Genomic DNA, 21,364 nt, shown 5'->3' with positions numbered 1-21,364 from the left:
GGCCAGGAACTTGGGGGAGGATTTAGGGATAGTGAGTCAGAGCAGACTGCGCTCCTCCTGAAGACACACAGGACTGCACAGACAACCCCAAGGACACGCCTCAGTTACCTCAACACATTCTGACTTCCTTTTCCCAAGCAGAAAAGAGCAACAATGCAATATTCAAATGCAAATATCTGGAAGATTCATATGCAGATCGGGGAGAGCAGCCTCCCCACAAAACATGAACCAGAGCCAGTTATCCCAGAACTGGGAATGGCAGGATTGGAAGCGGAAGGCACCCGCACCCTACAATGTCCCCGGCTCCACCCTGCCCCCCAGTGCCCTGCATTGCAGGGGGTGGGCTAAATGACCACTGGGGTCCGCACCAACTCTATGATTCTGTGATTCAAGCTAGGCTCCCTCCTTTATTCCGACAGGCCTTCAGGAACTGGCTGCTTTCATAGACAGGCCTGGTGCTCTGTTTCTCTGGCTGCTGCTATTTGCATTTTTAATAGATTTGATTTTTATATTGTTTAAATTTTATTCGGACTTAATACTTTCTGATGACAAACTTTCCCCCCATGCTTTTAGTTTTTCTGTTTTATCTCTGTGCTGCATTTTTTATCCATAAGTATAGTTGGGACACGGGTGGCGCTGTGGTTTAAACCACAGAGCCTAGGGCTTGCCGATCAGAAGGTCAGCGGTTCAAATCCTGACGGGGTGAGCTCCCGTTGCTCTGTCCCTGCTCCTGAAATCCTAGCAGTTCGAAAGCACGTCAAAGTGCAAGTAGATAAATAGGTACCGCTCCGGCGTTTCCGTGCGCTGCTCTGGTTCGCCAGAAGCGGCTTAGTCATGCTAGCCACATGATCCGGAAGCTGTATGCTGGCTCCCTCGGCCAATAAAGTGAGATGAGGCAACCCCAGAGTCGGCCACGACGGGACCTAATGGTCAGGGGTCCCTTTACCTTTATAATAATAATAATAGTAATTCCTACCTCACAGGATTGTTGTGAGGATGAAATGGGACGGGAGGAGGAGGAACTGTGTGTGGTGCCTTCAGCTCCTTGGGAGGAAAAGTAGATTATAATGTTCTAAATGAATGAATGAAAACGTAAGGGCCCTCTGAACAGTAGCCAAATATACATTCCCCCCCCCCCCCCGGCAGAATCTCAGAACTGCCTGTTGCATCGCAATTCTGCCCTGAGACTGAGATGGAAAGGGGTGCACTGATTTCAGTCCAACAAACAACAATTCCTTGTGGTTTTCCTGACCCGCAACTTGGCTCCTTCGCTGCTCATGCCTCAGTCTAGATGACTACGATGAACTCGAGGAATTAACTTCCTACGGGTAACAGCAAGAATATTACACACAAAGGCTTGGAGGTTACACAGAAAACCCACAAGGGGGGGGCATGAAAGAGAGCGGAGGAGATATATGGGAATCGGCTTTCATGGCAAAATGGACATTTTTGCCTCCGCTGGTAAAAAATAATAATCAAAGAATGCAAAGAAGAGAAACATGTTCTCACAAGTGGTGACTATTAAGGTTTATTATAGCTCTGTGTGTTTCAAAACGGCGCTTGCTCCTCCAGGAATGACCCTGAGACGATCAAAACTGCAAAAGTCAGCTACTGCTATATTAGAGAAGCACTACGCAACAGCATTTAAAATATCTGTGATTGAAAACAGCTACCAATCATTTGAGACCATTGCATCAAACACAGACGCCCCTGCAAAAGCCACAATTGTGAGACTGCAGCATCTCTGCAGCAACCCCAAAGCCTCTCTGGCCACTTCAGAGAGTCTCCCTACAATCCAAAATTCTGGCCTAAAGAGACACCTGGGGTGGGGCCCTCACCTTGCCATGCACCTGCCCTGACAGGTGGGAGAAGATGCACCACTTTGCCCAGGCTGGGGGGGGGGGTGAGGCACACTGGGCACCTGCACTGCGGCCTCAGATTTATTTTGCATCTGAATTCAGCCTTTTGTCTTACGCTGCTACACAAGACTGTGCAGGCAGAACCTAGACATCCTGACTAGTAGCCAGGGTTCAAAACTAGCCAGGCGCATTTTGCACCTGGCTATTGGCCACTTGTGACCAAGTGAAGATGCCTGGGAGCCAGGATGGGGCCTGACATCTTGGCCGCCTGGGGATCCTTGGATCGGGACTGTTTTCACACACAAAGACCCCGTCCTGCAGAATTCTATCTGTAGATATTTTATCTGCACAATCAGAATGAACTTCTGTAACCAAAATGCTTTTTCTGTGCAGCCAGAGCAGGAGCAGCAAAAGATGTTATAGCTAATTGTTGCTTGGCTTCATCCCCCCCCCTCACATATGTGAAAACTATGCCTACATTATGAATGGTCACCATTAAGAAAAATAATCTTGAATAGGCTATATCTGCAGACTGTCCCTGGATCAAAGGACTTTCCTCTTTAAGTTTTCAAAAATCTTAACCCAGTTTTCAAAAATCTTAACCCTCTGAACGAGCCAGATGTTTCACTGAGAATCAATCAGTCAGTTCGCCATTTGAAAAATAAAATTTTGGAGCAGTACGGCCTTGAGGGCTAACAAATTCATCATGGCACAACCAGCTTTCGTGGACGGCCATCGACCTGCATCAGGTGGCACAATCCTGACTTGCAGGTTCCCATTAAGGTGCCGGGGGGGGGGGGGAGCTGCAAAAAGGGAGCTCAGAAGGAAAGGAAATGCAGGAAAGCCCAGACAGGGACTGTGGAACTGAGCGAGCCGCCTGGCGCAGAGTCAGGCCGTGGATCCATCTATGCAGCGCAGGACTGATGACCCCAGCCCCCCCCCAGGCTTCGCTCAGGGGGACCCGGGCGTCTCTGCCAGGAACACTAGCAAAACCTGAATTCTGTGGAATTGCAGCAGCAATGCAATAAAATGTAATATGTTTTAAAGAAAAGGCGGGATAAAAACACAATTAGAAATCACTCGGCATCGCAGTGGCTGCAACAAGCATGATAGGCACTGGATTGTCTGCCAGGACCCTCGAAAATCTTCAAGTGGGGAGCATTTGGCTCTCCAGGGTTTCAGGCAGGGGTTTGTGCCAGCCCCACGGCCCCCTTCCTCCTATCCACAGACCGCAGGTGTTGCCTGACATCCCTGCCCCCACCCAAAACACACAAGCTCCCGGTTTGGCCTCCTGCCCAGCTCCTTGGCTTGGCTTGCCATCCCTGGCGATGATGACCTCACCTCACCCACCGGCTGGTGCCCAGGCACGTCCCTCTGACGTTTACCTGCCCTTCCTGTGCCAAATCTGCTTCCCACTTGGCCCCTCCTGCCTCCACCCAGCATCTTCCCACCAGAGGCTCCCTCCAGACATCTCAGGAAGGCCAATGGACCTCAGGGCTATGGAGCAAGGAGAGGACCTCACCCTCAGCCCCCCGCAGAATCTCCTGCTAGGACCGGGAGAGACCCCAGGGCCTGAAACCAGGGTTAGAAACTCAGGTATATAAGTGAGACGGCAAATGGTCCCTTAAACCAGGCTGACAGTCGCTAAAATGGATTGCCTAGTTGCCATGTGGGGGCCTGACAGCTCAAAAGTCGTATTTTTCAGTATGACATTTGGGTTCCTGAAATTTATTCTGCTTCTGCAGATAAAATATAACAGATAGATTTCTACAGGACGGGGTCTTAGTGTGTGAAAACAGTCCTGATCCAAGGATCCCCAGGTGGCAGAGATGTCAGGCCCAATCCTGGCATCCTCACTTGGTCACATGTAGCCAAAATCCAGGTGCAAAATGTGCCTGGCACTTGGCGAATTTCGAACACTGCTCCTGGGTGCTGCCTTGGGGTGCCGGGATGGGGGCAGATAGAGCCTGGGGCCTCCTCTCTGGGGCACTTACCCCAAGTGCTGTCCCTGACCCACTTCACCTCCCACCCCAAATCATTGGGCCTGTGCTTGACCCCTCCCCGTATGGACCAACATGATTAGTCTGCGCTTTATTGTACGCAGATCTGGCCAGGTCCTCGGGAAACCTCAGAGGATCAAACTCTGCCCTCCCCCCAACATTGAGAGTCAGGAAGTTCTCCCATGGCCAGTGACAGAGATCTCCCGGACGCATTTTGCAACTGGCATGGGTCCGACTGTGACCACATGGAGATCTCTGGGTGCCGGGTTGGTGGACGGGGAAAAGCCAAATGAGCTGAAATATTTTCCTTGAAGCCGGAATTAGTTTTACTCTGGGTTGTTTCATACGATGTTTTAATTGTGTTGTGAACAGCTTTGGGATTTGTTCTTTAAAATATAAGGGGCCATAGAAACGGAATTACAGTCGTACCTTGGTTTTCGAACAGAATGCGTTCCGGAAGTCTGTCCGACTTCCAAAAATGTTCAACAACCAAGGCACGACTTCCGATTGGCTCCAGGAGTGCCCTGCAGCCTATTGGAAGCCACAGAAGTGGCACCGGACAGTAAGCTTCTGAGGCCAAGTTTGCAAACCTGAACACCTACTTCCGGGTTTGCGACGTTCGAGTTCCAAGTTGTTCATGAACTAAGCTGTTCAAAAACTAACAAACAACTGTAATAATAATAATAATTAAAAAAAAATACTTCGTTGGGAAAAGGCACCTAGACATTCCATGGTGGTGACCGTACCCAGGTTTAAGGTACCATTTGGGAATTAGGAATTAAACATCCTCTGCCTTCCTGCCTGCCCTTGGCTTCTTGTCTGGGGCTGGTCTGTGAGCAGCCAGAGGGAAAGGATCACAGGGTTGAAAGGGACCCCCAAGGGCCATCTAGCTCAACCCCTGCAATTCAGGAATCAGGGTGGATAAAAATCAATGATTTTTCTTAAATAAAAAAAAATTGGATTTTTAAAATTTAAATCGGATTTTTAAAATAAAATGCTTTTGGAGGAAAAATCTTTCTAAAGATAGTTTTCTGTTTATGTTACATTATAGTCTAAAGCAGGCATAGGCAAACTCGGCCCCCCCAGATGTTTTGGGACTACAATTCCCACCATCCCTGACCACTGGTTCTGTTAGCTAGGGATGATGGGAGTTGCAGTCCCAAAACATCTGGAGGGCCAAGATTGCCTATGCCTGGTCTAAAGGCTATTCATCAGGAAATAAGGATTTGTTTTACGTTTTTCATTCAGTCTTTTATATATATATATATATATATATATATATATATAATTGTTTAACCACATCAGTTAACAAACATGGATACATAACTTATAATGTTATTGTTTTAGTTAAATAAACTATTTAATTTGTTATTCAGGAAATGATTATTTTTCTCTTTTCAATAAAGTACAGCAGAAAAGTTGTCCAAATATAAACAGTTAACTTATTAAACCTCATGATAATTTCATAATTATCTATGTATTTCTGATAGTATAACCAAATCAGTATTTTTTATATAATTGTAAAAACTACTCTGAAAATGTATTATTCCAAAATGAAACCTTCATCTGGTTGCAAATATTAAGATTATACCAGTGAGAATGAGTCTTTCTGTAAAAAGAGAGAGAGAGAGAGATTTAAATCAAGTCTTACTGACTAGTCATTTAAAGAGTGATTTAAATCAATTTGATTTCCATCAAATCTACCCTAGCAGGAATCACAGCTGAAGCATCCCTGACAAGCGAACCTGGGATGCTAAAAAGTGGCCAGGGTGGGGTTGGGTGAGAAGAGAACATTTTAAAGGGAGCCCCCTCCCGCTGCAAACCACACCACTTCCATGCCCCTCCCTTGCCAGCTTCTAGACAGACTCCAGCTAAGCGCCCCCCCCCCCGCAAGAGAGTTTGGCTGTCCAGCCTCCCTCCAGAGCTACATTGGCACCAAGGGCAAAAGTCCTCCTGGCACAGCCTCAAAATCTGTCCCCAGCCCAGCCAAGGGACACTCCTTGGCCACAGTGGGACTTCAACCAACGGCTCTCGCTCTCGTGGGGTCTGCAGATGGCCACTGGGCCTAAACACCCCCCAGAAAAAGGAGTGGACTCCTGCCAGCTGCCCTCCAGCAAGCCCAGTCTCAGATAACAATGCTAGCAGCCTACTCTGCAGAGTAGCTGGGTAGACAACCAGTCAAAGTTGCAATCATAATAATTATTTCAGCATACTGTACGTAGGGCTAAAAAGTTGCAAACGAGAGTTCAGGCATAGACCACTCAAGGGAGCAGGAGGAAAACACACAGGAAGGAGCTGCCTTCAAACACTCTATACTCAGCATTGCCAACCCAGACTGGCAGCACCTGTGTGCAGCTGCCAGTGGGGCCTGAGCCAGGAACGTTCTGCATGCAGAGCGGGTGTTCTGTCGCTGAGCTACGATGCCCAAGAGCCAGTGGTGGAGCAGTGGTTAGGGTCATAGAATCACAGAAATTAATCAGAAGGGACCCCAAGGGTCATCCAGTCCGACCCCCTGCAGTGCAGGAATCTCAGCTCAAGCATGACAGGTGTCCAGCCAACCTCTGCTTAAAAACCTCCCAGGCAGGAGAAGAGGACCGCTGTCTAAAAGCTCTTAACTGCCAGAAAGTTCCTCCTGTTCCCACAGTGGCCAACCAGAGGTCTCAAATGGAAACAAGCAACCAGGATTCGAACTCAAGCCTGGGGTTTCCAGCCACTGGGATTCAGGTGCATTGCTGCCTGTGACTGTGGAGGCAGAACAGAGCCAGTAGATATTAAAAGCTGCCTCCGCCATGAATTCTTTTACAGCCATCCCCGTCTCTTGTGGCAGGGAGTTCCACAGTTTAACTTTATTAAACTGACCAGCCAACCTCTGCTTCAATGGTCAGATGGGAGAGACCACCTGGGAGAGACCAGGGTTCAAGCTCAGCCATGCAGTGGCCAGTCACTCCCTCAGCGCCCAGCCTACCTGGCAGGCCTGTTGTGTGGGGGGGGGGGGGGAGGAATATGCAGGCCACCCCCAGCTGCATGGTGAAAGGAGTGGGATACATATGCAACAAAGAAATCAAAAACAATATTTGTTTTATCTTTGTTATGCATATGTAATATTTTTGTTTCTATATTGTATTGTATGGTTTTGTTATGTTTAACTTTTTTTCTTTTTCCTTTCTGTAACTTTCAGAATTTTAATAAATATTATTTTAAAAACAACAACAACAAAGAAATCAATTAAATATAATACCGTCCACCTCCCCAGACCCCCCACCAAAGAAGATCACAGCCTTGGTGCTACTTCTGGGGTGTCCCCCGCCGGCTTTTCTCCGTCCTTACCGGGCGCCCTCCCGCTGCTGCGGCGACTCCCCACCGAGACGAGGACGGGCTCGGCCCCCGGGAGGCTCCAGAGGGCGCTGGCGGGGCTGGCGCGGGGGTCGAGGGGGCTGAAGGAGCGGCCCGCGCAGCGCTCTCGGCGCCGGAGGCGGCCCGCCAGCAGCTTCCAGAGGCTGCCTCCTCCTCCGCCGCCGCCGCCGTCGGGGCGCGCCCGGTCCCCGCGGGGCTGCGCGGCGTCGGGGTAGAGCAGGTCCCGCTTGCTGGGGAAGGTGTGCAGGGAGCTGGCGTCGCCCTCGCTGCGGGTGCGGAGGCGCGCGGGGCGCAGCAGGCCGGAGCCCGAGCGGTGCAGCTCGTGGCCGCGGCGCAGGCGGAAGCTGAAGCTCTTGCGCAGCGAGCTGAGGCCCTTGCGCGCCCCGTCGGCGCGGGCGCCGAACAGGTTCCAGCGCCGGCTGCCCCACAGCGAGCCGCCGCGCAGGAACCCCCCGGGCTCCGTCGGGGGCGCCTCGGCCGGCGGGAAGGCGGCGCTGGCCGGGCGCGGCGGCGCGCCTTCGTCGTCGGGCCGTCGGGGCGAGCGGAGGCGCAGGAAGTCCAGGAAGCCGCTGCGCGCTCGCGTGGGTGGCCGGGCGGCTCCGAGAGGCCCGACGCCCAGCCCGTTGCCCACCGAGCAGAGGCTCTTGGGGCGCTGGCGCTGGCGCTCGGCCGCCTTGAGGGCCGCCTGGACGGCGGGCACGCCTTGCAGGTCCAGCGACTCGCACACGCTGATGGCGCGGCGCGGGCACGCGCGGGGGGTCCCCGGCGGGCGGCCCGCTTCACGCCAGCGCCAGCCCTCGGCAGCCATCCTCGACGGCGCGCCCTGGCCGGCTGCTGCCGCTGCTGCGCATCCCCGCGGGGCTCACGGCCGGGCCCCGGCGGCCCCGCGCCCCATGCCGCCGCCGCCGCGCTGGCCTGGCCCCGTCGCTGGCAGAGCCTCCTCTGGCTCGCGCATCGCAGCCCGCGCCAGGCAGCGACGTGCCCGGGCCTGGCCCCGACAGCGCCTCGCAAACTCTGGCGCGGATCCCGCCCTGCCCGGAGCGGAGGCCCGACGGCGCGCAGCTGGGAAGGCGGCCTCGCCCAAGACGGAGCGGGCCGGCAGCGGCGCGGCTCCCACGGCGGGGCCGAGGAAGAGGGCGAGCCGTCGGGCCACCCAGCCCTGGGGCGCGGTGGGGCCAGCCGAAAGGCAAACCCGGGCTCGGCCGTCTGGGAGGCTGCGGGCCAGATCCACTCCAGAAAGGCTCGCTGTGGGGACAGTTCTGGAGACTCCAAACCCGGTCCCCGAGCTCGGGCCTCTGCCAGGAGGGACGGGCACCCATTAGCCCCCACCCCCAAACCCAGCCCCAGACCTTCCGAACCCCCGAGCCGTTTCTTTCCTAATGCAACAGCACCCTCTGCTGGACCGTCGAGGCCCAGCCCGGAGCCCGGCCAGCTCTGCGCAAAGATAAGGTCCCCCCCCCCCCCAGGTCAAGGAAAGGTTAATCCAGGCAGCCCAGAGGCCTTTCCTCTGGCGAGGGGCTGTCACTCACCTGGGACCGTCTGCACACAAAAGAGCCCCCTGCTCTGGAGGGCAGGACTCGAACCCATGGCTTCAAGTTACAAGAATTGAGATTCCGACTAAACATCAGGAAGACCTTTCTGACAATAAGAGAGCTTTCCGGCAGTGGAACAGTCTCCTTTGGGAGGCGGTGGCCTCTCCTTCCTTGGAGGTCTTGAAGCAGAGGTTGGCGGCCATCTGTCATGGATGCTTGAACTGAGATTCCTGCACTGCAGGGGGTTGGACTAGATGACCTGTGGGGTCCCTCCCAAGTATACAATTCTGTGAAAGCAGGGGGCTCTGCCACTAAGCGTCGCTTCTGCCAACAGTCAGCAAATGGAAGCTTCTGGGTGCAAGAGGTGAAGGAGGAAGGACAGCTGTCTCTGCCTCCGCTGAGGAGCAACATCTTTGGCTCAGGTGCATTTGTCGGGGGCAGCTTCCACCAGAAGAACCCCCTGCACACGATCTCAGCCAAAAGGCCGAGAAGCGAAATTTACGGCGTGTAACGCCTTGAGAGAAAATATTATGAAAATGATATATAGGTGGTACATGACCCCAGTCAAGCTTGCAAAAATTTACCACTTGTCAGACAACAAATGTTGGAAGTGTAAAGAAAATGAAGGCTCATTCTTTCACCTCTGGTGGACATGCCCAAGGATTAAGGCTTTCTGGGAAATGATATATAATGAAATGAAAAAGATGTTTAAATACACTTTCCTGAAGAAACCAGAGGCCTTTCTCCTGGGTATGGTCAGCCATGTGGTGTTAAAGAAGGACAGAACTTTGTTTTTGTATGCCACAACAGCAGCAAGGATCCTTATCGCAAAGTATTGGAAGACATCAGATCTACCCACTCTGGAAGAATGGCAGATGAAGATGACAGACTATATGGGACTTGCAGAGATGACGGGCAGAATCCGAGACCAGGAGAAAGAGACAGTGGAAGAAGATTGGAAGAAATTTAAGGACTATCTTAATAAATATTACAAGATTATAGAATGTTAGATTGACATGGACTTAAAAATATTGGTTTTCAGAGACATTAGAGTAAGAAAAGGAAGGGAATTAGTAAAAAACTTTTGGGAAATAAGGGAATGGAGTTGCTGTTGGGATAATGAAACTAGAATACAAAACGGTGAGGTATGAGGAAGTCGGGGAAATAAGGTTGAGAAAATAAGTTTTGAAATTATACTTGTTGTTTTTTGTTTGTGTTTGTTTTTATTGTAGTTGTTTTGTATTTGTATGTTCTTATTGGAAAATTTAATAAATATTATTTAAAAACAAAACAGAAGAACCCCCTGCACACGAGTAATAGCATAGCTGTTACAGGTGCCACATAATCTTTTAGCGTGATCTTGGCACCGGCACTTTGGAACTCCCTGCCTATTGATAGCAAGCAGGTGCCTTTACTGCAATCTTTCTGGCACCTGCTAAAAACATTTGTATTTGAATAAACCTTCCAGTTGCTTAGGAAGCTAATGTGAGCTTTACTGGGGGGTTTTGTCTGTTGTTATTTTAACTCTTTGAAAGTTTTAAATTTTTCCTATTTTATTTATGAGATTGGGGTTGATTTGTTTTTCCCAGCAACTGGTGTATAACATTTAGGAAATAAAATAACCCCCAGGCAGAAGCTCACAGCCTCCCTTTATACTGACAGCCGCAGATCCCCCTGCCAGGCTGCCTTGGACACGCTGGGCATTGGTGGCCAATCTGAGGTTTGCAGGAGGTGGCACACGCCATTTCCTACCCACCGGAAGCTGCCACATAGAACTGGCTTGTTGGATCCCCGGCCAACGTCCACAGAGCCGCGCAAGTTCCTCCCCTCAGACTTTGCCGCTTGCCTGAGGGGCCTCTTTGCGTGTGAAAGTCCAGTCTGCCTTTGGCCGGGAGAGGCGGCCTCTGAAGGGGCACGGAGGCCCAGCGACCCATCCAGGTTCGGGAAAAGTGGGTCACTCCTGGAGCCCATTCACAGAGACTCAGCCCACTGGAGTGACTCTGATTCTCAAGCCATTATTGGCATACGTACAGTGGTACCTTGGATCACAAACTTAATTCATTCTGGAGGTCCATTCTTAACCTGAAACTATTTTTAACCTGAGGTATTCTCCCATTGCTCGGTCCCAGCTCCTGCCAAGCTAGCACATCAAAGTGCGAGTAGATAAATAGGTACAGCTCTGGCGGGAAGGTAAACGGCGTTTCCGTGCGCTGCTCTGGTTCGCCAGAAGCGGCTTAGTCCTGCTGGCCACATGACTCGGAAGCTGTACACCGGCTCCCTCGGCCAGTAAAGCGAGATGAGCGCCGCAACCCCAGAGTCGTCCGCGACTGGACCCTAACGGTCAGGGGTCCCTTTACCTTTGCCTTTACCACTTTAGCTAACGGGGCCTCCCACTGCCACCGCACCGCTGCTGCACGAATTCTATTCTCATCCTGAAGCAAAGTTCTTAACCCGAGGTCCTATTTCTGGGTTAGGGGAAGCATCTGTAACCCGAGGTACCACTGTACAAGATTCCAGGAGGGTTCAATACAAATACAAAAACATCCCATCTGACACTCAAGTTAGTGCCATCTAGCATTCACAAATCCTCACTGCAGGTTGCAGAAACTTGGCTACTACCTCCATCCTGAGTAAACATAAGGCAGGCTACCTTGCATTTCTCCAAATTCCACTCCCTAGTAGCAACCAACTGATGAATAAACATAGATCGAACTGTCAGATACCAGGGTCAGTGCAAAAGAACATGCAAGACTGATTCCATTTGTCTCTGTCCAGAGAGGCACATTCTTCCTGCCAGTGCTGTTTTCTGAAATCTCCCCTGCAGCGCTGCTGAGGGCAAGCCATTCAGTCTCACCAGCATCTTGGCCCTGCGTCCATTTGGGTTGGTCCAAGGGGAGAGAAAAGTCAGCCCTGGCTTCTCACCTCGCACAGTCCCCAGACTTGTCCAGGTGTTCTTCCCAGTTTGGCTGCCAAGTTATTGGACTCTGTGAGATAATCCATCTCAAACATGGAATTTTCGGACAAGCCACACAAGGTCCTCTGGTGAGATTCCTCTCCTTCTCTCTCTCATTTTATTCTCAATCCCACTTAACCATCCCGATGGTTGGTATTTGGCTAACATGTCCGTAACCAGGCTATTAGGTTCAGCCCCGCAATGCAGCCGCATTCGAGGCACAGGCACAGGGCAGCGTAGGGAACACCATTTGGTACATCAAAAATTGATGGAAGGATAATAAAACCTGTCTAAGGGCAGCAAAGTCCACAGAGCAGCTTTGCAGCCCCAGGGGCCTTGCAAGATCTCTTAAGAAGCTGAGGAATCTGCCCCTGTTGCTCTGCTCCAAATCTTGCTCCTGGCTGTCTCCCCGTAGAAAGCCCCCCCAGCACAGAGGCCCTGCTGTCTGCACCAGCCTGCCGTGGGGTAGATCAGTCAGCAGAGCCTGAGACTCCTCATCTCCTTACCTCTCTCGCCCTGATCTTGCCGCAGTGATCCACGCGACGGCCACCTCCAGACTGGATCATTGTAACTCGCTCTATGTGGGGCTGCCCTTGAGACCGACCCAGAAAATCCAGCGGGTGCAGAATGCCGCAGTGAGACTCCTTACGGGGTCCTCACTGCGGGATCACATTCACCCGGTGCTCTACCAGCTGGAGTACAGGATCAGGTTTAAAGTGCTGGTTTTAACCTTTAAAGCCCTATACAGCCTAGGACCCTCGTACCTATGGGACTGCCTCTCCTGGTATGTCCCACGGAGGACCTTATGGTCTTCAAACAAAAACATCTTGGAGATCCCGGGCCACAGGGAGGTTAGGCTGGCCTCAACCAGAGCCAGGGCTTTTTTGGCCGTGGCCCCGATCGGGTGGAAGGCTCTGTCCCAAGAGACCAGGGCCCTGCGGGACTTGACATCTTTCCGCAGGGCCTGCAAAACGGAGCTGTTCCACCAGGCCTTGGGTCAGGGCACAGCCTGACCCCCTCCTTTGGTCATCCTCACAGAACTCTAGCCCAGTGGTTGTCATGAATTTGATTCTGAATTGATTATAGAATGAATTGATTTTAGAACGTATTTCAATTAACTGATTGTGATTTTATGTAAACTGTGTTATTTTTACTGTTGTTAGCCGCTCTGAGCCTGGCTTCAGCTGGGGAGGGCGGGATATAAATAAAATTTTATTATTATTATTATTTATTATTATATCATGGTCACGGGTTCAAGCCACATGCTGGGCAACAGATTCCTGCATTGCAGGGGCTGGAGCAGCCGATCCTCCTGGTCTCTTCCAACCTGTACAATTCTATGGTGGCCACTGGAGGGCAGCCGAGGCCACTTGGAGGAAGGAGCTGAGCTTTTCCTTTGCCTTCTGGTTTCTGTGCCAGAGTTCAGCAGGTCAGCAGAGATCTCTGGGACCCCAATCCGCCACCCCTCTTGCAACAAAGCTTGCCTCATCAAGGGCATCAATCATCTGTGTGTGACACAGAAGTCGGGGCCACCACATAGCCAGGTTTCTTAGCTGGGGAGTCCCTCTCAGAAAACCATCCCTGCTCAGAGGCACCTGCTGGCCCTTCAGCTCTGCCCTCCTGGGGGGAAGGGAGTGAGAAGGGTGCCCCAAAGCCCCCCTGAAGCCCCTGGGGCCACAGAGCCAGAGTTGACTCACTCAGCTGAGGAGAGCCCCCTCTCCTCCTTGGAAAGGCTTCCGAGTCACTGGGGGCTGCATCTTGTGGCAGTGAGTCCCACAAGCTGCAGACCCCGGCTGCTGTCTTCTGCAGTCTCCGCTGCTGCAACTGTGCAAAGCCCCATCAAGGCCTTTCAATATTGGCACCTGGATGGTGTATTTATTTGTAAAAAGACTTGTATGCCTGTGTGTCATGGACAAATGATCAAAGCAGTTTGCAGCAGTAAAACCAGACAAAAAAAGTTAGCAAGAAGGCATGAGTTCACCATGGATTAACCCTGAGATTAAGGGTCTTCTGCTCTACCAGCTGAGCTACCCCTGTTTCCTTCTCTCTCCCACTTGCTTTGGGGGCATCCTGGGGGAGGGGTCCCCCCCCCATGTCCTGACTGAGGAGACGCTTTGAAAGGGGGAAGAGGAGCAAGAGGGGTTTATCTTAGGGCTCCAGCTAGGAGACCAAGAGAAAGGCAAATTGGGAGTTGTAGAATCACAGAATAGAATCACAGAATTGCCAAAGAATTGATGCTTTTGAATTCTGGTGCTGGAGGAGACTCTTGAGAGTCCCATGGACTGCAAGAAGATCCAACCTCTCCATTCTGAAGGAAATCAGCCCTGAGTGCTGACTGGAAGGACAGATTGTGAAGCTGAGGCTCCAAGACTTTGGCCACCTCATGAGAAGAGAAGACTCCCTGGAAAAGACCCTGATGCTGGGAAAGATTGAGGGCACAAGGAGAAGGGGGCGACAGAGGACGAGATGGTGGGACAGTGTTCTCGAAGCTAACAGTGTGAGTCTGACCAAACTGCGGGAGGCAGTGGAAGACAGGAGGGCCTGGCGTGCTCTGGTCCATGGGGTCACGAAGAGGCGGACACGACTAAACAGCAACAGAATCACAGAATGGCGCATGGGGAGGGACCCCAGGGTCATCCAGCCCAACCCCTGCAAGGCAGGACTCCCAACTAGAGCGCCCATGACAGGCGCCCCCCCCCCGACCTCCGCTTCAAAGCCTCTGGTGAAGGTCTTTCGCGTGGGATCCACGTTCTACTCAAGAGTAGACCCATTGGGTGCTCTCAACTGCTGGTCCCCGGCTGATAATAGCAACGGGACTGAGTTGGGTCCTTTATTTCAACGGGTCGCCTCTGAGCAGAACTGACTCGGCTCCGGGAAGCATTGGGGGGGGGGGAATCTGAGGACAGGGGCCCCAAGACCCTCCCCCCATCACAGGCAAGGGGGAGGGGAGGGCGAGGGTGCCCCCCCCCGTGCCAGGCTGCTGGCGCCTGGAGAAACGTCCGGGCGATTTGGGGGGGGGAGAGTGACGCCCGCCTGTCCGGACGTCAGTCGTGGATCCGGAGGGGCTGCGCAGTTGGGCTCGCGCGTCATTCGGGGACGGGGGCGGGAGGACAGGAAAGAGCTCCGCCCCCGCACGCCCCTCCCCCCCCGGCTGCATCTCTCCCCCCAAACCCATCTCTCCCTCCTCGCAATGCAGAAAACCCGCCTGCGGAAGAAGAGCCCTGCCAGCTCTGCTTATAGTGGACGGATCCCGGCGTCGCCGCCGAGTGAGGAGGGCTCCCCAAAGGGCATCTAGCCAGGAATCGCAGCTCAGAGCCTCCTCTTCCAGCTCTGCCCTTCTGCCAGCTGCAACGACATCACCCTTCTGGTCACTGCTGAAACCCTCACTTACCCCCCCCCCGCCCCGCCTCTGCTCCAGCCCTTCATTAATTGCACCCCTCCTGCAAGTGACTTCACAATCCCACCCCACCCACGTCACCAGATTATTATTATTATTATTATTATTATTATTATTATATTATTATTATTATTCCTCTGCCTTTTTCTCTGACAGGTACTCAAGGCAGCTTACAGATAAAATAAGAACAGCTAAAGACATTGGGGGGGGGAATGAATAAAAACAAATATACATTGATAGAATTAAAACTATCTACCGGTATATAATAAGAATAGCACGGCACCAGCCTCCTCCTCCTCCCTTCAGGAAAAAGGAAAAGTGATGAAATATGGAAATATTGTGAGACTTGGAGTTGCTTTGATGTTCAGGCTGTGGGAAGTAGCAAAATTAGAATTAAATTTGGAATTGGATTTGTTTTTATGTTAGTTTTTTATTTTTATTGGGTTATGATTTGATATGCTAATTGGATGTTTTTATTGGAATATTAATAAACGCTCTAACAAAAGAAAAAGAAAAAGTAGTCTACTTTGCAGGGCTGGCGTAAGCTGCCCTCTCTCAGCCACCTGCAAGATGTGCCAGCGCATCGGCATTGGCATCAACAGTGCATTTTAAACGTTTACAGACTTAGAAGACGTTTTTATTTTGGCATATGAAGTGCGACCCAGGTCTGCGCTCAAATGCTGGATCCCCAGAAAAACCAGCAGTAAAGGCTTGAGGAATGTGTGTTTTGCTCGGGCTTTCTCTGTGTCTATTGGCTGGATCCCTCTTCCCAGATGCCAGTCATTGCTATGACTCCTCTCACTGGCTGGAAATGCCAGAGAGGCGGGAGTAGCTGAGTTCCCCCGCAGAACCGAGGAGGTTAAAGGGGGTTGTGGCTCAGGAAGGAGGAAAGAGCCACATTCCATGCGCAGACCCACGTGGTGAGGAGGAAAACGTTGCGGAGAACACTTTGCAAGGACAGCCCAGCATTTGTTCCCAGTTAATGACAGGGATAGGTGTAAATCTGCCCATCTGAGGCTGCAGGTCCAGCGCATGCCATCCTGTGATGCCGTCACTTCCGAGCAGCCGGTCACACACGTGTGAATGTCTGCAGACATGTGCCCAAACATGCGCACTCTGGCATGCAAGGCAATTGCCGGGAGTCCAGCCTCCTCCCTGGCCTGATCTGGCAACCAACACATGATTATTGATTATCAAGAAGCTCGTTTTTCCGAGCTCTTATGCACAGGGTGCAGATGTGAAAATAAAGGGCTTTCGAGCATTTATTCCACCATTTCAGACAGGTGTTAAATCTCACAGAAGTGCCTGGAAAAGGGGAAACAGGTGGCCCACAAAGAGCCCCCCCCCATTTGCCTGGTAGAGCATCAAATGCGTCACTGGCAATGCATTAGAACAGATCAGAGAAAGACCTTCTTCATGCAGGGCAGAGTCAGACGGTGGAACTCCCTGCCACTGGAAGAAGTGATGGCTTCAACCAACCTGGTTGGCTTTAGAAGAGGCTTATACAAACTCCTGGATTAGGAGAGGGCCAGGGGTGGCGACTGAGCACAAGGGCTCTGCTCTGCCTCCACAGAGTCAGCTATGCTTCTGAATCCCAGAACTTAAGACGCCACAGGAGGGCAGAAAGAGGTTCTTGCACTCAAATCCTGCTCCAGGCCAGGAGAAGAGTTCATATCTGTCTCCTAAAGGCAACTTCAGAACAGATCCTGCTTGCAGGTTCTCTGTAATGGGCATCTAGTCGGTGACCGTAAGAACTAGAGAGTGTTGGACTAGACGAGTCCATGGCCTCATCTAGCAGGTTCTTCTTACAGAATCAGAGTTGGAAGGGTCCCTGAGGGTCATCTAGCCCAACCCCCTGCAATACAGGAATCTTTTTGCTCAACCTGGGACTCAAACCCATGACCCTGAGATTGAGAGTCTCTATGGATGGAGCTATCTGCTATGTCTTCAAAAGCATCTTAAAAAGCAGAGACATCACCTTCCAACAAAGGTCCATATATTCAAGCTATGGTTTTCCCAGTAGTGATGTATGCAGATTAAGTAGCGGTTATCAAACCGCTCACTAAAAAACCATCTTTAGATGCTGCCAATATGGCCAACTATCTTGAAAGACCTACACTGGCTCCCAGTACATTTCTGAGCACAATTCAAAGTGTTGGTGCTAACCTTTAAAGCCCTAAATGGCCTTGGTCCAGTATACCTGAAAGAACGTCTCCACCTCCATCATTCTGCCCAGACACTGAGGTCCAGCTCCGAGGGCCTTCTGGCGGTTCGCTCACTGCAAGAAGCCAAGGTATGGGGAACCAGGCAGAGGGCCTTCTCGGTAGTGGTGCCTGCCCTGTGGAACGCCCCACCACCAGATGTCAAAGAGAAAAATAACTACCAGACTTTTAGAAGACATCTAAAGGCAGCCCTGTATAGGGAAGATTTTAATGTTTAATAGGTTACTGTATTTTAGTGTTTTGTTGGAAGCCGCCCAGAGTGGCTCGGGGGACTTCTTCTTTCTTCTTCTTCTTCTTCTTCTTCTTCTTCTTCTTCTTCTTCTTCTTCTTCTTATTCTTATTATGAGAGCTGGACCATAAAGAAGGCTGATCTCCGAAGAATTGATTCTTTTGAATTGTAGTGCTGGAGGAGACTCTTGAGAGTCCCATGGACTGCAAGAAGATCAAACCTCTCCATTCTGAAGGAAATCAGCCCTGAGTGCTCACTGGAAGGACAGATCCTGAAGCTGAGGCTCCAAGACTTTGGCCACCTCATGAGAAGAGAAGACTCCCTGGAAAAGACCCTGATGCTGGGAAAGATGGAGGGCGCAAGGAGAAGGGGACAACAGAGGACGAGATGGTGGGACAGTGTTCTGGAAGCTACCAGCATGAGTTCGACCAAACTGCGGGAGGCAGTGGAAGACAGGAGGGCCTGGCGGGCTCTGGTCCAGGGGGTCACGAAGAGGCGGACACGACTAAACGACTAAACAACCACATCTGCTATGTTCTTACGAAAACCACAGGAGGGGAGAAGACTTGTACCCGTTTGGGGGTTTCCCTTGGGGCAACTGGCTGGCCGTTGTGGGAACAGGGGGCTGGGCTGGGTGGGCCTGATCCAGCAGGCACTTATGAAGGTCTACATCATTGCTCGGCCACAAGCTCCTCTCTCAGCCTCCTCGATGGGGATGGTGGCAATGTGACAACTCTCAGCCTTGAACCAGAGAGGCTGCTCCACACGGCCCATACCCTTGTTCCTGGGGCTCTCAGGATGCGGTGCAAGGCCTTTCCAGAATGGGAGGGCTCTCTGTTTCCTGAGAGCAAGCAAGCAAGTAAAGTGGGCGGGGGGTCGTTGAACAGGGCTGGCATAAGAGACAAAAGGGGTTGGGATGCGTGGGCGAGTCTGTGACCTATTTGAGGCTCCCCCCCCCCCCCGCTTGCAGAGACTGCTCAGACACCTGACTCAGCCTGCAAAAGTGTGCTGGGGGCGTTATTTGTAAATATCTCCTCCCCCCTTTTGCTTGGGTTGCTGAGTCACCTCATCTGGGTCACCCGGCTCAGCCAGCTGTGGCTTCTCAGTGGGGCCCAAGCTGACAGCTGAGCCATCAAGTCAGGACCCCATTTGCTGGGTGGGCAAAGAGAGGAGGACTCTGTGAGGAAGGCTGGGGAGGAGCCCAGGGAAAGGGGGTTTCACCTGGAGATCCAAGCACGGGGGGGGGCAGATGGGGGGGGGAAGTCTTGGGGGGCACCTGGCACCCAGGTTCACTTTCCTCCCTGTAGGCAGATGGAAAGATATTTGCAGAGGCGGCGAAGGGGCTGGAGGGGAAGGGGAGATGCAGAGCCAGAAGAGGAGAGTGACCCCCCCTCCGGAAAAGCAGGAATTCCAGGATGCAGTCCGTGCATGAGAGGCTAGGCTCTTCCCCTGGAGTGGAAGCCAGGGCCCAGAACACCATTCGCCACAGGACAGCCTATCGAGGGAGGGGCACATGCAGTGGTCGTCAGAGGCTCCCCGAGGCTGAGAGGGACCAAAAGTGCACAGAGGCAACATGTCCTCTGGGGACCTGCCTGGCCTTAAAATAACAGCAGCAGCAGCAACAACAACTATTATTATTATTATTAATACGCCGCCCATCTGGCTGAGTTTCCCCAGCCACTCTGGAAGGCTCCCAATCGAGTGTTAAAAAAAATACAGCATTAAATAGTAAAAACTTCCCTAAACAGGGCTGCCTTCAGATGTCTTCTAAAAGTCTGGTAGTTGTTGTTCTCTTTGACATCTGGTGGGAGGGCGTTCCACAGGGCAGGCGCCACCACCGAGAAGGCCCTCTGCCTGGTTCCCTGTAACTTCACTTCTCACAGGAAGGGAACTGCCAGAAGGCCCTCGGAGCTGGACCTCAGTGTCTGGGCAGAACGATGGGGGTGGAGATGCTCCTTCAGGTATACAGGACCAAGGCAAAGAATTGTAAAGTTTGGAGGGACCCTGTGGGTCGTCTAGTCCAACCCCCTGCTATAGCAGGAATCACAACTCCAGAGACCTTGGCGGGTGGCCACCCGGCCTCTGCTTAATAACCTCCAACGAAGGAGAGTCCACCGCCTTCCGGGGAGTTGAAGAGCAGAAGCAGACAGCCGGCTATGCAGACGCCTTGGACCCCGGCCTCCCCTGGGCAACTGAGGGGCTCCTGCCTGGCAGAAGAGGAGCTGCCCCCCGTGGGAAGAAGCACACTGCTTGGCAGGGGCATCTCAGGCCGTTCAACAAGAGAGGGATTTAGACTGGCTCCTGGGGACCCAGAGCCAAATCCTGGGGGCAAGAAGGAGCAGGAGAGTGGAAGCAGCGAGCAGATAATTGCAAGGAAAGGCAGAACAATGCGCTGAGTCTCTGTTCTTAGTTCTTCCTTATGTCCCCCCTTCTGAGTCTGGGATGGCCTTGAAACGAAGGTAACCAAATTCAGACAGGTGACAAGTGACCCCAGAGGTCCACTGTGCTTGCTGGGCTGCATCTCCTCTAGACTACTGCAAGGCGCTGGCTCTGGGGCCTCTGCTGCAGAAGTCTGGGGAGCTGCAGTTGGCGCAAAAGGACACAGGAAAAATAGTTGCCCATGGGGGGGGGGATGCTATGACATGAACACGCTGCGTTCCTGGCCCTGTGAAACTCCTTTCCCAGAGGGGCTTCCCTGGCACCGACTTCATTCCCTTTCTGTCCCCAGTTTGCCCAAGAAATTGGCAGAGTCCATTTCCAGTGCAATTCCACTTCCGTGGGACTGCCTCTCCTGGTCTGCCCCACGGAGGACCTTAAGGTCCACAAATGACAACACTTTGGAGGTCCCAGGTCGCAAGGTGGTTAGATTGGTCTCAAAAGGGCTAGGGCCTTTTCAGTACTGGCCCCGACTTGGTGGAATGCTCTGTCACAAGAGACCGGGGCCCTGCAGGACTTGACATCTTTCCGCAGGGCCTGCAAGATGGAACTGTTCCGCCTGGCCTTTGGTTTGGACTCAGTCTGACCCTTACGTTTCCCTCCACTTACGGTTTTGATCTATGGGCTACTTTTAAAATGCGGCTGCATTTTAAATTGCATTTTAACCTGTATTTTAAACTGGTGTTTTTTTTCCTATTATGTTTTTATTATAATTTTACTGATGTTAACTGCCCTGAGACCAGGTCTGGCTGGGGAGGGCAGGGTATACAGTGGTACCTCGGGTTAATTACTTAATTCGTTCCGGAGGTCTGTACTTAACCTGAAACTGTTCTTAACCTGAAGCACCACTTTAGCTAATGGGGCCTTCTGCTGCTGCCGCGCTGCCGGAGCACGATTTTTGTTCTCATCCTGAAACAAAGTTCTTAACCTGAAGCACTATTTCTGGGATAGCGGAGTCTGTAACCTGAAGCATATGTAACCTGAAGCGTATGTAACCTGAGGTACCACTGTACCATATTTTTCTCTCCATAAGACACACTTTTTTCCTCCTAAAAAGTAAGGGGAAATGTCTGTGCGTCTTATGGAACGAATGTGTGGTCCCTGGAGCCGAATTGCCCAGGGGCAAAAAGCAGAACGTGTTTTTTTTTCTCTTTAAGAAAGATGGAGGAGGGTGTTGAAATGAAGCCGCTGATCGGCCAGCAATTGGGAGGGGAGATAAGGGGCTCTAGCGATAAAGGAGGCTGCCTGGGAGGGGGGAGGTAAAAGCACATGGATCCTCAGGATTTTTGCATTGGGTAACCCCAAATTCACCATCAGATCACATAGCATGTCCGTGGCTATAACCTGCACCCAAAAATCATGCATCCATTATTTCATGGGGC

The 21,364-nt window shown here is 52.0% G+C and overlaps 1 protein-coding gene across 3 annotated transcripts in view; it reads right to left on the bottom strand.

The window, feature by feature from the left end:
• Nucleotides 1-21,364, bottom strand: part of AGAP3 (ArfGAP with GTPase domain, ankyrin repeat and PH domain 3) — a 99,751-nt gene that overhangs the window by 58,760 nt on the left and 19,627 nt on the right. The window contains exon 1 of one of the 3 annotated variants that reach the window (XM_079996421.1): nt 7,187-8,036. The exons of the other annotated variants lie outside the window; for them this stretch is intronic. Within the exon in view, the coding sequence (XP_079852547.1) occupies nt 7,187-8,021 (835 nt within the window). The 5' untranslated portion in view covers nt 8,022-8,036. Of the gene's footprint in view, nt 1-7,186; nt 8,037-21,364 lie in introns of those variants that run through there. 3 annotated transcript variants of the gene reach the window in all.

This window comes from Podarcis cretensis, assembly GCF_951804945.1.
Source record: "Podarcis cretensis genome assembly, chromosome: 12".
Taxonomy (NCBI): Eukaryota; Metazoa; Chordata; class Lepidosauria; order Squamata; family Lacertidae; genus Podarcis; species Podarcis cretensis.
The sequence above is the reverse complement of the archived record's forward strand: the minus strand, read 5'-3'. Positions and strand labels throughout refer to the sequence as shown.